Here is a 13,995-nt window from a genome sequence, read left to right as displayed (position 1 = left end):
TAGAGTAAGGTACACTGCTCTGTATGAATGGGTGTGAATGGGTGAATGACATGTAGTATGTAAAGCGCTTTGAGGGGTCTTAAAGACTGGATAAAGCGCTATATAAGTACAGTCCATTTACCATTACTTATTGGTAAGGACTCACAAGCCAAACTAGTTGTGAATGGCAAAATAACATTAACTGTAGTGGTAAAACATATAAAGTGAAGTAAAAATAGAATATTTTCCTCTGAGAATACTGAATAAAGTACCACACATTTGAGGTTGAGTGTGTCAATGTCTCAATACATGTACACTGCAAGTCCTTACAGGATAATTGTAAAAATGTGTCATTTGGAAGTTTTTTGCGTCTAATAAACCTACTTGTATTCCTCTTTTTTATTTTGTGTGTGTAAGCACACTTGAGTTTTTTTGAGTAAGCTTGTTGTGCCACTGTCCACTTTACCCTATATTAATTTACATTTTTATCATCCAGTTCTGTGTTGCATATTATACTTTTCACAAAGGCAGAAGAGTCCAAATCCAGCTGCTGTGCAAAATACTTTTAAAAAAGTGAAAATTCTTTCCAAATGAATGCGGTAAGGTCAGAAGGGGGTCATGGTCACATTGGCTCTGGTGAGATTAGAGTGAGTCATCATTAATGATGTTAATGTGCTGATCAGACAGTGACTAAACAATAATAGGCAAAAGTTCCCTAAGTTCTTTCCTCTAATCATCCGAATCAGAAACACCCAACAACCGGGCTGAAAATATCTGTGCATCCATAACAACGGACAGAAACCCAGAGAGGGCCGGCTTTTATAGCGAGTTTATCCAGATTCAGGTTCCAGGTTCAAGTTTTCTCTCCTGCCTGCAGGAATGTGGGCGTTCTACAGATTCAGCACATTAACAGTTGTGCAGGCTGCTACAAGCATGTGGGGCTGGGCACCATGAGCCACACCGCATCAAATCATCATCATGCTCTAGCTAGGCAGGAAATCTGTTTATTCTCTGCAAAAAAACATTTTCCTTAAAGTTTTTACTTCTGGTTTTCGTCTTGCAAGTTTTGTAAAACAGTTAACAAAAATGTAAATCAATTTGGGGTGTTGGCGATTAATAATTAATATAACAATCCCCCTTCTAATGTACAATGTCATATTTCAAAAGCACATTTATTTTGCATGTAATATTTCATTTATTCCAATCAAGTTCTCAGTTTAAATGTCGAATGAAAGTCATTTATAATGTCAAGTAGAAGTCACATCAAAGTTTTCATGTGGGAGAACATGTTTAGGTTATGATTTTTGTTTTCCCTTATCTTAAATAAATGAATAAATACACTGAAAAACCTGAAATGTTGACTTTAATTAAATGTATTATGTCAACAAACTTCACATAACCGTATTAGGTGAGTTGAGAGCAATAATATTAAGTTGAATCTAATATTTTTTTTATTTAAACCTAATATATTTGCTGAAATATGTCGACATAATACATTTAATTAAAGTCAACATTTCAGTTTTTCAATGTAAGAATATCAACTGTGATGTAAAATATCAAATATGAAAACCAGCTTAATGTCAACCATGCAGCTTGTATTAAGGGAACTTAAATGAGACAAATATTCTCTGTTCAACAGTTGTCTTGCTGCTCTGGCTGAATGTTCTCACCAGGAGTGTCTCCTCCAGACTTCAGACTGCAGACGTGAGCACCTCTCTATCTGCAGGTATTTGCCTGGACAAAATCACATTAACTTTCAAAAATAAGATATTGTGTGAGGATGAATCAGTAGTGCATTGTCAGAAATCAGGATGTGCTGCTTTTCTCTGAATTATGGTAAAGATCTATGACTTTTGGTTTCTTGATAAGAGGCTTTCTTTTGCGGCCTAGTTATGAAAATCAGGTCTGTATGTTGTGTCTCAAGAATAATGCATGGATTGAATTAGCTTTTTCAGGACCGACAGAAGAGCGCCCTCATGTGGTGAAACGATCAACACAGAATTGCGGCAGCACGTTTGACAGCTTCTGCATGAACCATGGCCAGTGCATGCTGCTGGAGGACGTGAACGAACACCACTGCCAGTATGTGTGTGTGTGTGTGTGTGTGTGTGTGTGTGTGTGTGTGTGTGTGTGTGTGTGTGTGTGTGTGTGTGTGTGTGTGTGTGTGTGTGTGTGTGTGTGTGTGTGTGTGTGTGTGTGTGTGTGTGTGTGTGTGTGTGTGTGTGTGTGTGTGTGTGTGTGTGTGTGTGTGTGTGTTAATTTTCAGTTATAACGGTTATTTTTGTGTTGCAGGTGTGAGAAAGGCTTCTACGGCCCAAGGTGTAGCAACATGGAGTTTGTGGTTCAGAAATTAGGGGAGGATCAGATAGTTGTCAGCATTTTCTGTGTGACTCTGCTGATTATAGGTCTGGCTGGGGTACTGTACTTCTTCTGCAAATGGTAAGGCTTTGCTCTGTAAATGTGGGTTTTGTGTGTGTCTGTGTTCCTGGATTTGATGTCATAAATGATCAGAAACCAGTGTTTATGCTGCAGCATCACAGCTTCCATTAAAGTAGCATTCATGTCCAGATTTCTCAAAACACCACAGTTTTGTGTGAAACTCATAATTGAGATAGGGCAAAAAACAAATAACCAGGGGTGGAATGTAACTTCAGTAACTTAATGAGGTGTAAATAATGTGATTAACTTAAAAATAATTATGTATTGAATTTTTTGTTCACTCTCACAGCTTACATAGCGTCTTCATCAGCTTCAACAAGCAGCTTTCTTCAGTAAAACTGCCCTAAATAATACCTTACAATACCTGACCAGCAGGGACACAGTTAGTTGTCTATTTTGTGGTAGTTCATACTCCTACTCTGCTTAGGTTTTTAAGCAAATATTGTCTTTTTTTTCACGAATTACAAAAAGATGAATTTAAACTGTCATCATGTCATACCACCAGCACCTACAGGTGTAGCCCGTTTCAAATCATGCCTCTCATGGTCTAAAGGCAGGCACTAGAATCCTGAGGGATGGGCAAATACACAACAAGCTTATTTTTTTACATTTGAAAGATAGTTCTTAAGACATTTAATCTTGTTCCCCTGCTCTTTTTTTGGATTTTGGAATTCAAAGTAAAATATCTGGTTAAGAACTTTTTTTTTTGATTAAATAAATGATGTTCTGTTCTTTTTTTTGTAACAGGTATAAGAAAAACAAATGTGGACGTCAACAGAAGCGGCAAGGTTACAAAGGAGTCCAGATAGCTTAGAGTCACACACACACACACACACACACACACACACACACACACACACACACACACACACACCGCCACAAAAGGCAAACCGCCAGAAAAGGCAAACCAGTATTTTCCCAGTTTCCTAAAATAACATTTTAACACACCTTTGTGTCCTGGTCATCTCACACTCAGCAGGTATACAGGCTGAAAATCGGCACAAAGAGATTAAAAATGTATAATAGCTTTTGTTTAGAGCTGCACCTGTTCTAGTGTTACAGCCCCAGCTACCCTAATGTTTGAAACATGAATGGTGAAGCGCACAAAGACCGTTTCAGTGGGTGACAATGATTGTGGGGCATGGATCAATTATGACCCAAATTTGAAAAATGTTTTAGGCATAATGCAACAGTAATGTGTAATACAGTTATTACATAACATACAGTAATTTCTGAACACTTGTCCAGGGTCTGTGCTTCTATGGCAACAACCCATTGTTTAACTGACTAATGAACATAAAAATAATCATTGCCATTAAAGATTAAGCTGTAGCATCTTTACACCAAGCCCTATGTGTTAGCAGTCACTGTGAGATATGTTTTTAAGATTATAATTGTTTTGATAATGCTGTCTTAACCATCTAGCTGCCTTCTGTCTGCTGATTATTTTCTACAGTTAAGTTATTCACAGTTCTACAATTTCTGCAATGTTATGCTCATATTTATGGTTTTTGTGTCTTCTGTTGTCATGATGAATATATACATTTAACAAAAACTGTAATTAAACTAATATTTCTATGTTTTATTATATGAAATGTGCTCAGTGAGAAAGAATTTTGATAATTTATTATAAAGTATTAATGTGTAAAATGGTTTCTTGTCTTGTTTTGGAAGCTCTGTTACAAAAATAAACTATTTTGTGTCTCATTGACTTTGGTCTCACTTCACATGCCATTCTTGTCTGAAGGGTTAAGAGTCTTCACATTTTTCTCACGTATGTATACACTTTTCACATTGTTCTCCTTTGTGATCAATCATTCCTCTTTTCTTTTTTATATTACATTTTTAAATTGCAGTATCAGCTCTAAATGTACCAGAAAAATATGTTTAATAAAATAAAAACTAAAGCAAAAACATTTCACATTTCCAGCTTGTATTGCCTGTATTTAAATTATGTCTTTCAAGTCTAGAGTGTTTTTGCTTTTATTAGTAAAAGTTAATCATCAGATAAGTAAAATAACTTTCCTAATGTAGGATGCTACGAGACAGAATCAGAGTCTTGTACTCTAGATCTCTAACAAATCAAATCAAAGTCCATTTGTATCGCCCAATATCACAACTCGTTTGTCTCAGTGGGCTTTATTGGTTAAACAAACAACATTGCAAACAATACAGTTACAGCAAAATGAAAAGACAAGATAGTGTGTCAAATACAAATAGAAATAAAACAAAGTAAAATAACATACAACCAAAGAGAATAGAAATACTTCAAACAATAAAATAAAGCAACATAAAATTAAAATAAATACCATAAAATGCCAGCCCTGACTGAAGGTCTTCAACTCACTCTTAAAAGTTTGGACACTCCAGAGAAAGGGAGCTTGGTCGGTCAACGCTCTGAGTCCTGATCTGTTTTTTTAACAATCTAATAAAGAGCTCAGTAACCTAAAGGCTTATAAACACCTACTCACATTATGACAGGTGTAATTAATTAAATTAACATCAGCTGCTTTTGATTGACAGTTTCGAGGACCAGCCATTGTTGAAACATTACCAGTTGCACCTGTAATGTTCCTGCTCAAAGTGTACAGGGAAAAAGAGAAGAGTAGAAAACGGAAGCACCTAAGATACTGCAGTGGAGACACACAGAAAGCAGTGATCAAGGTAAGTCACTAGAAAATCAGTAGAAGTTTGGAGAGACATATTTCATATACCAGGGACCCCCCTGTGGCCCCCCTCCAAAAATAAAAAAGGTTACAATATTACAATTTATTGGATAAATAAAATCAGAGACCCGGATGTACAATGGAGATTAAACTGTTCATTACCTTATACAAGCAAATACTGTTTATGCTTTTTTTAAATTAAATTGTCACTTAAAGTTACTAAAACAAACACTCTAAATGAAAAAAACGACTGAAACAAAGTTCTGTAACTTAAATGTACCAAAACAAAAACAAATACCAATTACTGTATTTTATGTTTATTTTACACAATTACTTTATACTGTCTTTGTCTTTTTAACCCACTTTTATTCTGCCCCTCTCAAGAAATAGCTGGCCCCAGCCTGGCCCCCCTAAAATTGGTCTAGAACCGCCACTGGCTATTTCCTTTTCCATCGATTGATTCTCATCTGATCTTGTGAAAGTTATTGCATCAAACCAAATTCGTATTATTACATGATATAAATATTTTTGTTAACTAAATCTGACTTTAGGGTTTGAAGGTTACCTTGCACTTATAATAATGCTATGAAATAGCTACGTTTGTATGTCCTGGATGCAGGGTTGAGCTAATCTGTAACTGCTTCAACACTACTCTCTTACTCATCAGTGCTTCGCCCCGAGTCAATGAGCTGTCTTGAATGTTCTTTAGCAGTGAGCACACATAAACTTGAACTCTCTTAACATAACTTAAGACATAGTTAAAAACACATAAGCATTAAGTTACACACACAAAGGCCCAAACAAACCCATTAAGTAGCCCTCATTTCATTCTAAATAAAGAACCTCTGCATATCCGAAATTCAAGAATAGCTATGCTAATCTCTACTGTGCTCATTCTGTGTAACGGTTATTACCTAATTATTGCATAAGCAATAGTAGTTGGCTCATTGCAGTGAGTAATGTGGTTGCCGGAAGCCCGTAAAACTGCAACCTCGTGTGTCATTTAAGAAGACAAAAACGTCCACGTGTACCATATACATATTTTTGCAGCTCAAATATGGCTCTAATATTTAACTGTAGCCTCACTAACACTCTGCGGGTGGTAATGTTGGTCTCTTGTGTCACCCCTGAAGTATCTCGACTGCTATTGGATAAATTGCCATGAAACACAGACATTCATAATCCCCAGAGGAGGAATACTCAAGACTGCCTTTTCCTCTGGTGCTTCTGCCATAACTTTTCACTTATTCAGTGAAACGTCTTAAAATGAATCGGCTCACACTTTAGTACAGGTATTCATGATTCTGAGAGGATGAATCATAGTGACCACTCTAATTGTAGTAACTTTGGTGATCCCCTGATTTTCGAACACCATACCAACATTAACTGTTTTGTTACAATGCATGATTCAAACGTATCCAAATAGAAACGATTGTATCCGTGTGTCTGCGTGACATTTAGTTTTCCTCCTTCATTAGTTAAGTAGCAGTGTGTTTACAATGTAAATATTATGAGGTACTTCTCTCCTGGCCTGTATCACACTTTCCACACGTTCATATCACATTTCCCCAATGCCATCACACATAATCCAAACAATTCAATTCCAAAGCCTTCATAAACAAAACCAGTAAGGAGCTTCTGGTCGTTCCCAGCATTCCTGGCAGGTTTGTATTGGATCGCACCAGAGCTGGAGGATGGGTCATGCTCTGAGTGCAGACACAACAACATAACCAACACACCCGTCTGTGCAGCATCCCCACCCAAGCCTTAAGGTCTCCTCTTGGTTACAGTGTACTAAAATAATTTAATCAGACCACACACACACACACACACACACACACACACACACACACACACACACACACACACACACACACACACACACACACACACACACACATACACATACACACACGTCATGTTTTCAAAACATTAAAGAAGGTTACAAAAAAATTGTGAATTTGATTCACATTGTTCCTGATTACCATCTTTCATCTGTGGCTCACGAGGTGCAAGCAATTTATGATTGTGATTATTGCTTTTCATGCATGTATTTTCTTTCTGCGGACCATATAATATTGTAGAATTGCAGTGATGACCTCGACTTTCAGTTTATTACCAACACAAGCGTATGTTTATCATCTGTTAAACTCATTAAACGTTCTCACACTTTGAATATTCCCAAACTAAAATACAAATATGTCTATGAAATCAGTTATTTTTCAGTTTTTGTAAAGTTGAAACAAGGTCTTCACTTGTATCAGAGTTGTGAGTGTTTTTTTGTGAGTGTGTGTCTATGTACCTAATGGAATCACTTGGTAACTTTGGCCTGATTCTTGAGCATAGAGGGAGACGTGCGGAGGCAATAACAATTACAGAATACGTTAAAATGTTCTGTGTCTTGGTTTTGTTCAGGAAAATTATTCAAGTCAGAAGCCTTTTTATATGTGAGGGCATAGGATGCTTAATCGATTGCCCCAGGCGACACACACACACACACACACACACACACACACACACACACACACACACACACACACACACACACGCCCTTTCGTTGTTGCATATAAGAGGCAGGCGTTGGTCTATAAAAGCTGAAGCTGCACCCAGTGGAGGTAAAGAGAGCAAAGAACAACCTCTATCAGCAGGGGAGACACACACACTTGCACACACAGATACACAGATTAGCTGCCATACACACAACAATCTTCCTGGGATATGAACCCTCTCATCATCACCTGTCTCTTCTGCTTCGGTAAGTCTGGACATGTACTGGATATTCTGTGTGCAGAGAGTGTGAATTGATGATATGGAAAGAAAGATAAAAGTAAAATGGTATGAGGGCAGAAGGAAGGAGCTACTGTAGAGGAAGAAATAGATGTTTCTGCAAGTGAGAACAGGAAAAGGATATTCATTTGTTTGAGAGAAATAATTATTTGTGTCAGAAGTGTCAACATATTTACATATAAAGCTTTGATTGAATGTTTTTCGTAATTGTTGTTGTCTGGTGTGAATGGTGCGTTCAGGTACAGTGCATTTCTGGATGTGGACTGGTTGTACTGGTTTCAGTTTGTCTAAATAACAAGATGTCAATATTTTAAGATAAATGGATGACTCAGATGTATGTGGTCCATGATTATAGTCTACATTACATACTAAAAGGAAGTAAGGAACCTTTAGTTTTTGTTCATCATAGAAAAAAAGGAGAACTGTTGTCTGTTTCCTTGTTGCTTTTTAAGTATAATATTAAACATATCAGATAAATATAATTCTTCACAGTTCTACTCTTAGTTTAGTTTCTAAACTTTTATAGCTTTAAAAGAGCATTATCTATGTTCCCTATTTACTGAGTTTCGACAATAAATGACATCATGTGATATGAACTTTGACCCTAATAATTGTATCCATATCCATATGCGGATTTGATGTGATCGTCCTGACATTCCCTTTATCTTTGTGTCCTGTGTGTTTTCCACTAGTCTCCGGTGCTTTAGGTGCCCAGGGTTCTGAGGCCACTTTCTCTGGTGAACTATCTGGAGTGACCACGGATCCGGCCTCTGGGGAGGGCCTCCAGAGTTTGCCAAGTGACGATGACGAGCTGGAAGTAGACGAAGAAAATGTCAGCATTTTTGGTATGAGAAATTATTTTCTTCTTGGCCTTTACTTTTTTAGCATTTAATTTCTTTGAAAATGCTGGGTTATGTGATTTGAGGCTCATTTGTCAATTTAAACAGGATAACTAAATATGCCATTAGTACAATATGATTTTAGAAGTGTAGGAAGAAAATTCTCTTGTACTTTATTTAGGATCTGCATTAGCTATTTGTTTTTTCCTTGGGTCGACATAAAAAGACAATATATTCAAAATCAGATTATTCACATTCCAATGTAACAACAAAATGAACCTTTCAAGTTGTAAACAATTCAGTAAATGAAAGCGACAGTATTCAGGATATCTTTGTTGATCATGTAATACTTTTTTTTTAACTTTGTTTTACTGTCACACAAGTAGAAAGATTAATGATAACATCAACTGTTTTTGATTTGGAGTACATGAAACACTTTTATCAGAACCTATCATTGTAGAAACTCAAATCATGTCAAAAACCTTAGCTACCATTTCACTTGCAGTTTCTCCTGCTTCAGAGTTACACCCCAGTAAAGAGGAGAAGAAGAAAAGGAAAGGCAAGAAGAAGAACAAGCACAAAAGTAAAAGCACGACTCCTTTCAACCCCGTGCCCATGTTCTCCACTAACGGGTACACGTCCACACACACCACCACGGAGAATCCCTGCACCTCCAGCCACGTGGGCTACTGCATTTATGGCCGCTGCAATTACATCGAGGGCCTGCAGGAGCCTGTGTGTATGTGAGTACAGCATCACTTCACTTTGTGTAGTTGCATTTTTGTACACTAACAAAACTGAAGCATTGACTTTAATTAAATGTATTATGTCAACAGATTTCACATAACTGTATTAGGTTAGTTGAAAGCAGTAATATGAAGTTGAGCCCAATATTTTAAACATAATATTATTGCTTTCAACTAACCTAATACAGTTATGTGAAATCTGTTGACATAATTCCTTTCTTAAGTCAACGGTTCAGTTTTTTCAGTATCAAGAAAAGAAAATCACTCCTCCTTCTGTAAACTCTTCACTCAGATGTCAGAAGGGTTATGACGGGGGGCGCTGTGAAATCCAGTCTCTGGAGGTACTTAAAGACCCGACAGATCAGATCAACAATACTGAGCTGGTGCAGACGGTCCTGGTGATCATCGCTGTGGTCCTGTCGGTCATTAGCTGCACCGCCATCCTGCTCATGACCTGTGCTCAGTGAGTATTCAAGACACACACATCAGTACTTTGTGGGTGGAAGGCCAGTGAGGATTATTGTGGTTAAACCAGTTCAAACTTCTTAATGAAATGTGCAAAGATGCTAGCATAGCGACTTCATGTGAACCTCACCCACAAACTTAACCCTGCTTAAGCTAACAAAGGTAGAAGTGATAAGCATTATTGTAGACATGGGAATGTTGCCAATTCCATATAGATAAGAAAGATTATGACAAAATATTGTACAACACGCAAAGAAACATGAAACTGTGATCTTACTTAAACCAATTTAAATGTGTCCATAACAAGGCGGTACTCACCAGCATTATGTTGTTTTGCTGGCTCATTCCTTTTGTAGAAAGTAAATTCAACCCCACTGGATTACAGTGTACCGATTATCAGAGTGGCATGCTTCTCTGTCCTTCTTTAGTATCACTTTTCACAATAGTTGGAACTATAACAACACTTTTAATCTCCTGGAATGGAGAGATTATTGAAGCTTTAAGCATGAAGGCCTCAGGGCAAAACACCCTCATAAAACCCATGAAAACCAACATATCATACCCAGAAACCCTTCGTAGCATTTGGACACACTGATACATTAACACACCCAAACACACCCAAACTATAAAGGCATTGCTCATGACTTTAACAGGACTCCATGATCCACCTGTCTCATGGCTCATTCTTACTTTTACCGTAGACTTTCATTTCACTGTGAACTATGTCATGTTGATGAATGTGTTACTCATTCTTTATTTGAAACTGCCACCCACTTTATCTTAAGTGTCCAAGTCATTTGATGTTTATTCACAGCTCCCTATCAATATGTATCTAAATCACAGCTATTGTTGGAATGTAGGACAAAGTCTAAAGTCCGTTGCTTGCAGCATCATAGCCAAAGTGGATAGAGAGAAAGTAAAACTTATTACAGTGAAACCTACAAATGATTTTCTTATCAAAACAGCCTGAAAATTAACAGTCACACTTTTAATATTCAATACACTTAATGTGCTGTACTCAATTATATAAATTGCTGCCAAAACACAACAAAAGGCCACCTTACATTTCATTTGTCCAGACAGCATCAAAGCCATGTAACTGACTCCCGCCTTTCAAAATGACTTTACTGTGATCATCTGATAAGAAGTGTCCAAGTTTCATACTCACGTTGAATGTCTTTTGTAGCTACAGGTCACATAAAAACTTCCTGGCATCCTACCTGGGAACTGGGACGGAGCAGGAGAAGCTACAGAAACCCATCGGGGATGTTATGGTGTGAGGGCATAAAGTTACCATGAGGTAAGTGTTGCTGAGGTTCTGACTGTCACTTCTACTGTGCTTTTATAGTGCTCAAGAATTCATACTGCGTTAAATAGATTACATCGTAAAGCTTTTTAATTTGTAAATATCTCAATACCCCAAACTTGAAAATGTTCGCTTAACTTCCTCCCTGTGATAAAGCTTAGCAACCCTAATTGCTAATGTTTGTAACATGCTGTTTTATTTTAAAGTAGTGTTCATTGGCTGATCCTTTGTGTGTAAAGAGATGGATGCCGTTGTCCCTTTTTACCATCTCCAAAACCAAAAACAGGAGGGTGAAGTCTCACAGTTTTCCGCTGTTTGTTCTAACGTAAGCGGCGAGCGTTAGCATGTCCGCCTATCTAGCTAAGATAGGGATAACACATATTTTAGTCCATCACCTAAAGGTATTTTCTGTTGTAAAAATAAAGTGAAACATACTGTTTAAAAATAAGACAATAATAAATCTAACCTCAGTCTTGCATGTTTAAGTATGTTGACTGAGCAGCTGAACAGGTGTATCAGTATGTTAGATCAAAAGAACAGCCTAATCCTACATAAATCCATATCATACTTATAATGCTATAGGACAATCTACTGTATAGCTCTAAAATACACAAAATACTATTTCTTCATTCAATAATTAGGACCCCATATACAGAGTTTATGTTTTGAAAGGCATACTACCTAGCCAATGGTTTGTTAATGCCATATTAGATGCCGTAAGATGGACATCCAATCAGGCACTCCTGCATTTCCGGTGGTGTACATTTTGGTGATGTATTACCGCCAAAAGTCTTGCTTAAGTCCTCAGAGGGTGTCGTCAGGACTCCCCTCACGTGAGCCTTAAGCCAAACAGGAAAGAGTGGGCTCAGAGAGTGACAGAGAGCCGCACGCCTGTTGTTGTTTTTTTAACACGCAAGTAACCTCACGCAAAGAGGAATCCCCACCAGAGGAATTATTTTGGATTAGCCTGGGGATGTATCAGCCTGCCCCATCCCTGCACTGCATACCAGCGAAAAGACAGAAACCACACATTTGATCAAACACATTCACCATGTGTGTCTCAAACAATAACATTATTGACACACTGACTGTAAATGACCGTGAAGTAACAGCTTAATTACTCCACATACATGTGGTCAGATCTCACTGAGCAACACACGCACAGCTTGCAGACTTCACATGTTCAAACTGAAATATTTAGCCTCCAGACAAACAATGAGGCTGTGCAGCATTCTCCTAAAAGCTGTGTCACTCAGTTTTTCTCAATAAATGTGTCTTTCAAATTGCACCTTGCTGGCTTGAGAATGGATCAGCACCCCAGCCTTGATTCTCACTCGCTTTAAATAGTTTAATTAAGGTGAAAACTATGGCCTGGGTATTATTTGCCAATCAGTTGAATCAGTTATGATAAGGGTTTACTCACCAAAGCCATTGGCGAAATAGGGGAAGTCAACGACATAGCTTCAACAAATGACAAGAAAGGAGCGGTCAGACCATTTGACAGGTTTTGAATGAGTAAGAATTAATTATCAAACCATGGCAAGTACAGTAGGTCATAGTTGAACTAGCAAATACGTCTGTAGGCTTATTCAATCAGATTAATTTCTAAGATTATAATTTTTTTAAATTATATGCATAATGGCCAATGGTAAATGATCATACTTTGTACTAAAGAAAAGTGCACATAACATACATACACAGGTTTAAATTGAACATGTAACTACACTGTACTGTATATGCTGACATGTACTTCCTTTAAAACGTTTTTTATAGCAGTTTTTAATTTTATCTTGAAAATAGTTTTACTTTGACTTAAAATGCGTTGCATCGTTTCTATGTTCACATAATTATTGACTTTTGATTTCTCTCCATCTCTCCTCAGCCAGCTGCGCGACTCAAAGACAAAGCCGACCAGAAGAAGTAGAGTGAATAGACAGCTTTATTAGATGTTGTGTAAAAAACATTGTCCAGAACTTGTTAGAATGTAATTTATTTAGTGTGATTATTTATTGCTTATGACTGTATGAGTATGATTGAGTGTTGGACTATTGTGAACTATGGACTTGCGAAAAAGTGCGGTTTGGTTTTATTTATTTACTGCTGTTATAGGTCAGAGAAAAGCTCCTCATCTCTCTCTGGGATGGGATTTGTTCACCAATAAAGTGTCTCAGTGTTATATGAAAGAGTTATTTATTTATGCATCTATGCCTCTGAATTGTGTGTTTACATTCCCATCTGTGGAGGCATCCCATTCCTCTGCAGCCTGCTCACACAAACACCTCGGCCTTTTAGCCAACTGAGTCAACACAGATCAGTAGACAGGAATAACCCTGAGAGAAGCTCAATGTAACATCAGGGAGGAATTCAGATAATCATGACAAGCATGTCAAGTATTTGTGTGTGTGTGTGTGTGTGTGTGTGTGTGTGTGTGTGTGTGTGTGTGTGTGTGTGTGTGTGTGTGTGTGTGTGTGTGTGTGTGTGTGTGTGTGTGCACTTTTCAACTCATTAACCATTGTGTTGCCATAGCACTGAAGTGTTTTTAACAGCGGAGTAACGCCTTAAAGCTTTGTGAATGGGTCGACAACAGACAGGTGCACTGGGACAAGAAGCGGGGGCGTGTTCAGTCTGATCTATTTTGAGATATTTCCAGGTAGCTTGGAAGTTATCTCCTATCGCATATACAAACACATACTTGAACATAATTAGATGTTTCACGTCAGGACAAAGGAGCCTTGAATAGCCTGAGCAAAAAGAGGGCGACACAGTTC

The 13,995-nt window shown here is 37.6% G+C and overlaps 2 protein-coding genes across 3 annotated transcripts; both read left to right on the top strand.

The window, feature by feature from the left end:
- Positions 1-1,582: 1,582 nt before the first annotated feature.
- Positions 1,583-3,287, top strand: LOC104962240 (proepiregulin; the record flags this gene model as incomplete). Its single annotated transcript, XM_010790666.1, has 4 exons — positions 1,583-1,705; positions 1,935-2,061; positions 2,272-2,418; positions 3,166-3,287. Coding segments are annotated over 4 exons (464 nt in total), but the record flags the coding sequence as incomplete, so codon positions are not given.
- Positions 3,288-7,698: 4,411 nt separating this feature from the next.
- areg (amphiregulin) lies at positions 7,699-13,412 on the top strand. 2 transcript variants are annotated; one of them, XM_010790547.1, is made up of 6 exons: positions 7,699-7,839; positions 8,564-8,716; positions 9,216-9,453; positions 9,749-9,919; positions 11,108-11,221; positions 13,110-13,412. In XM_010790547.1, the coding sequence occupies exons 1-5, from the start codon at positions 7,803-7,805 to the stop codon at positions 11,199-11,201; spliced, it is 693 nt and encodes a 230-aa protein (XP_010788849.1). In that variant the 5' UTR covers positions 7,699-7,802; the 3' UTR covers positions 11,202-11,221; positions 13,110-13,412. The 2 variants fall into 2 exon arrangements, with proteins under 2 accessions (XP_010788849.1, XP_010788857.1); XM_010790555.1 differs by having other exon boundaries at positions 7,720-7,839; positions 9,231-9,453.
- The last annotated feature ends 583 nt before the right edge of the window (positions 13,413-13,995 follow it).

This window comes from Notothenia coriiceps, unplaced genomic scaffold (genome assembly GCF_000735185.1).
Source record: "Notothenia coriiceps isolate Sejong01 unplaced genomic scaffold, NC01 NC01_scaffold00001470, whole genome shotgun sequence".
Taxonomy (NCBI): Eukaryota; Metazoa; Chordata; class Actinopteri; order Perciformes; family Nototheniidae; genus Notothenia; species Notothenia coriiceps.
Note: the sequence above shows the minus strand (reverse complement) of the source record. Positions and strands in the feature narration are given on the sequence as shown.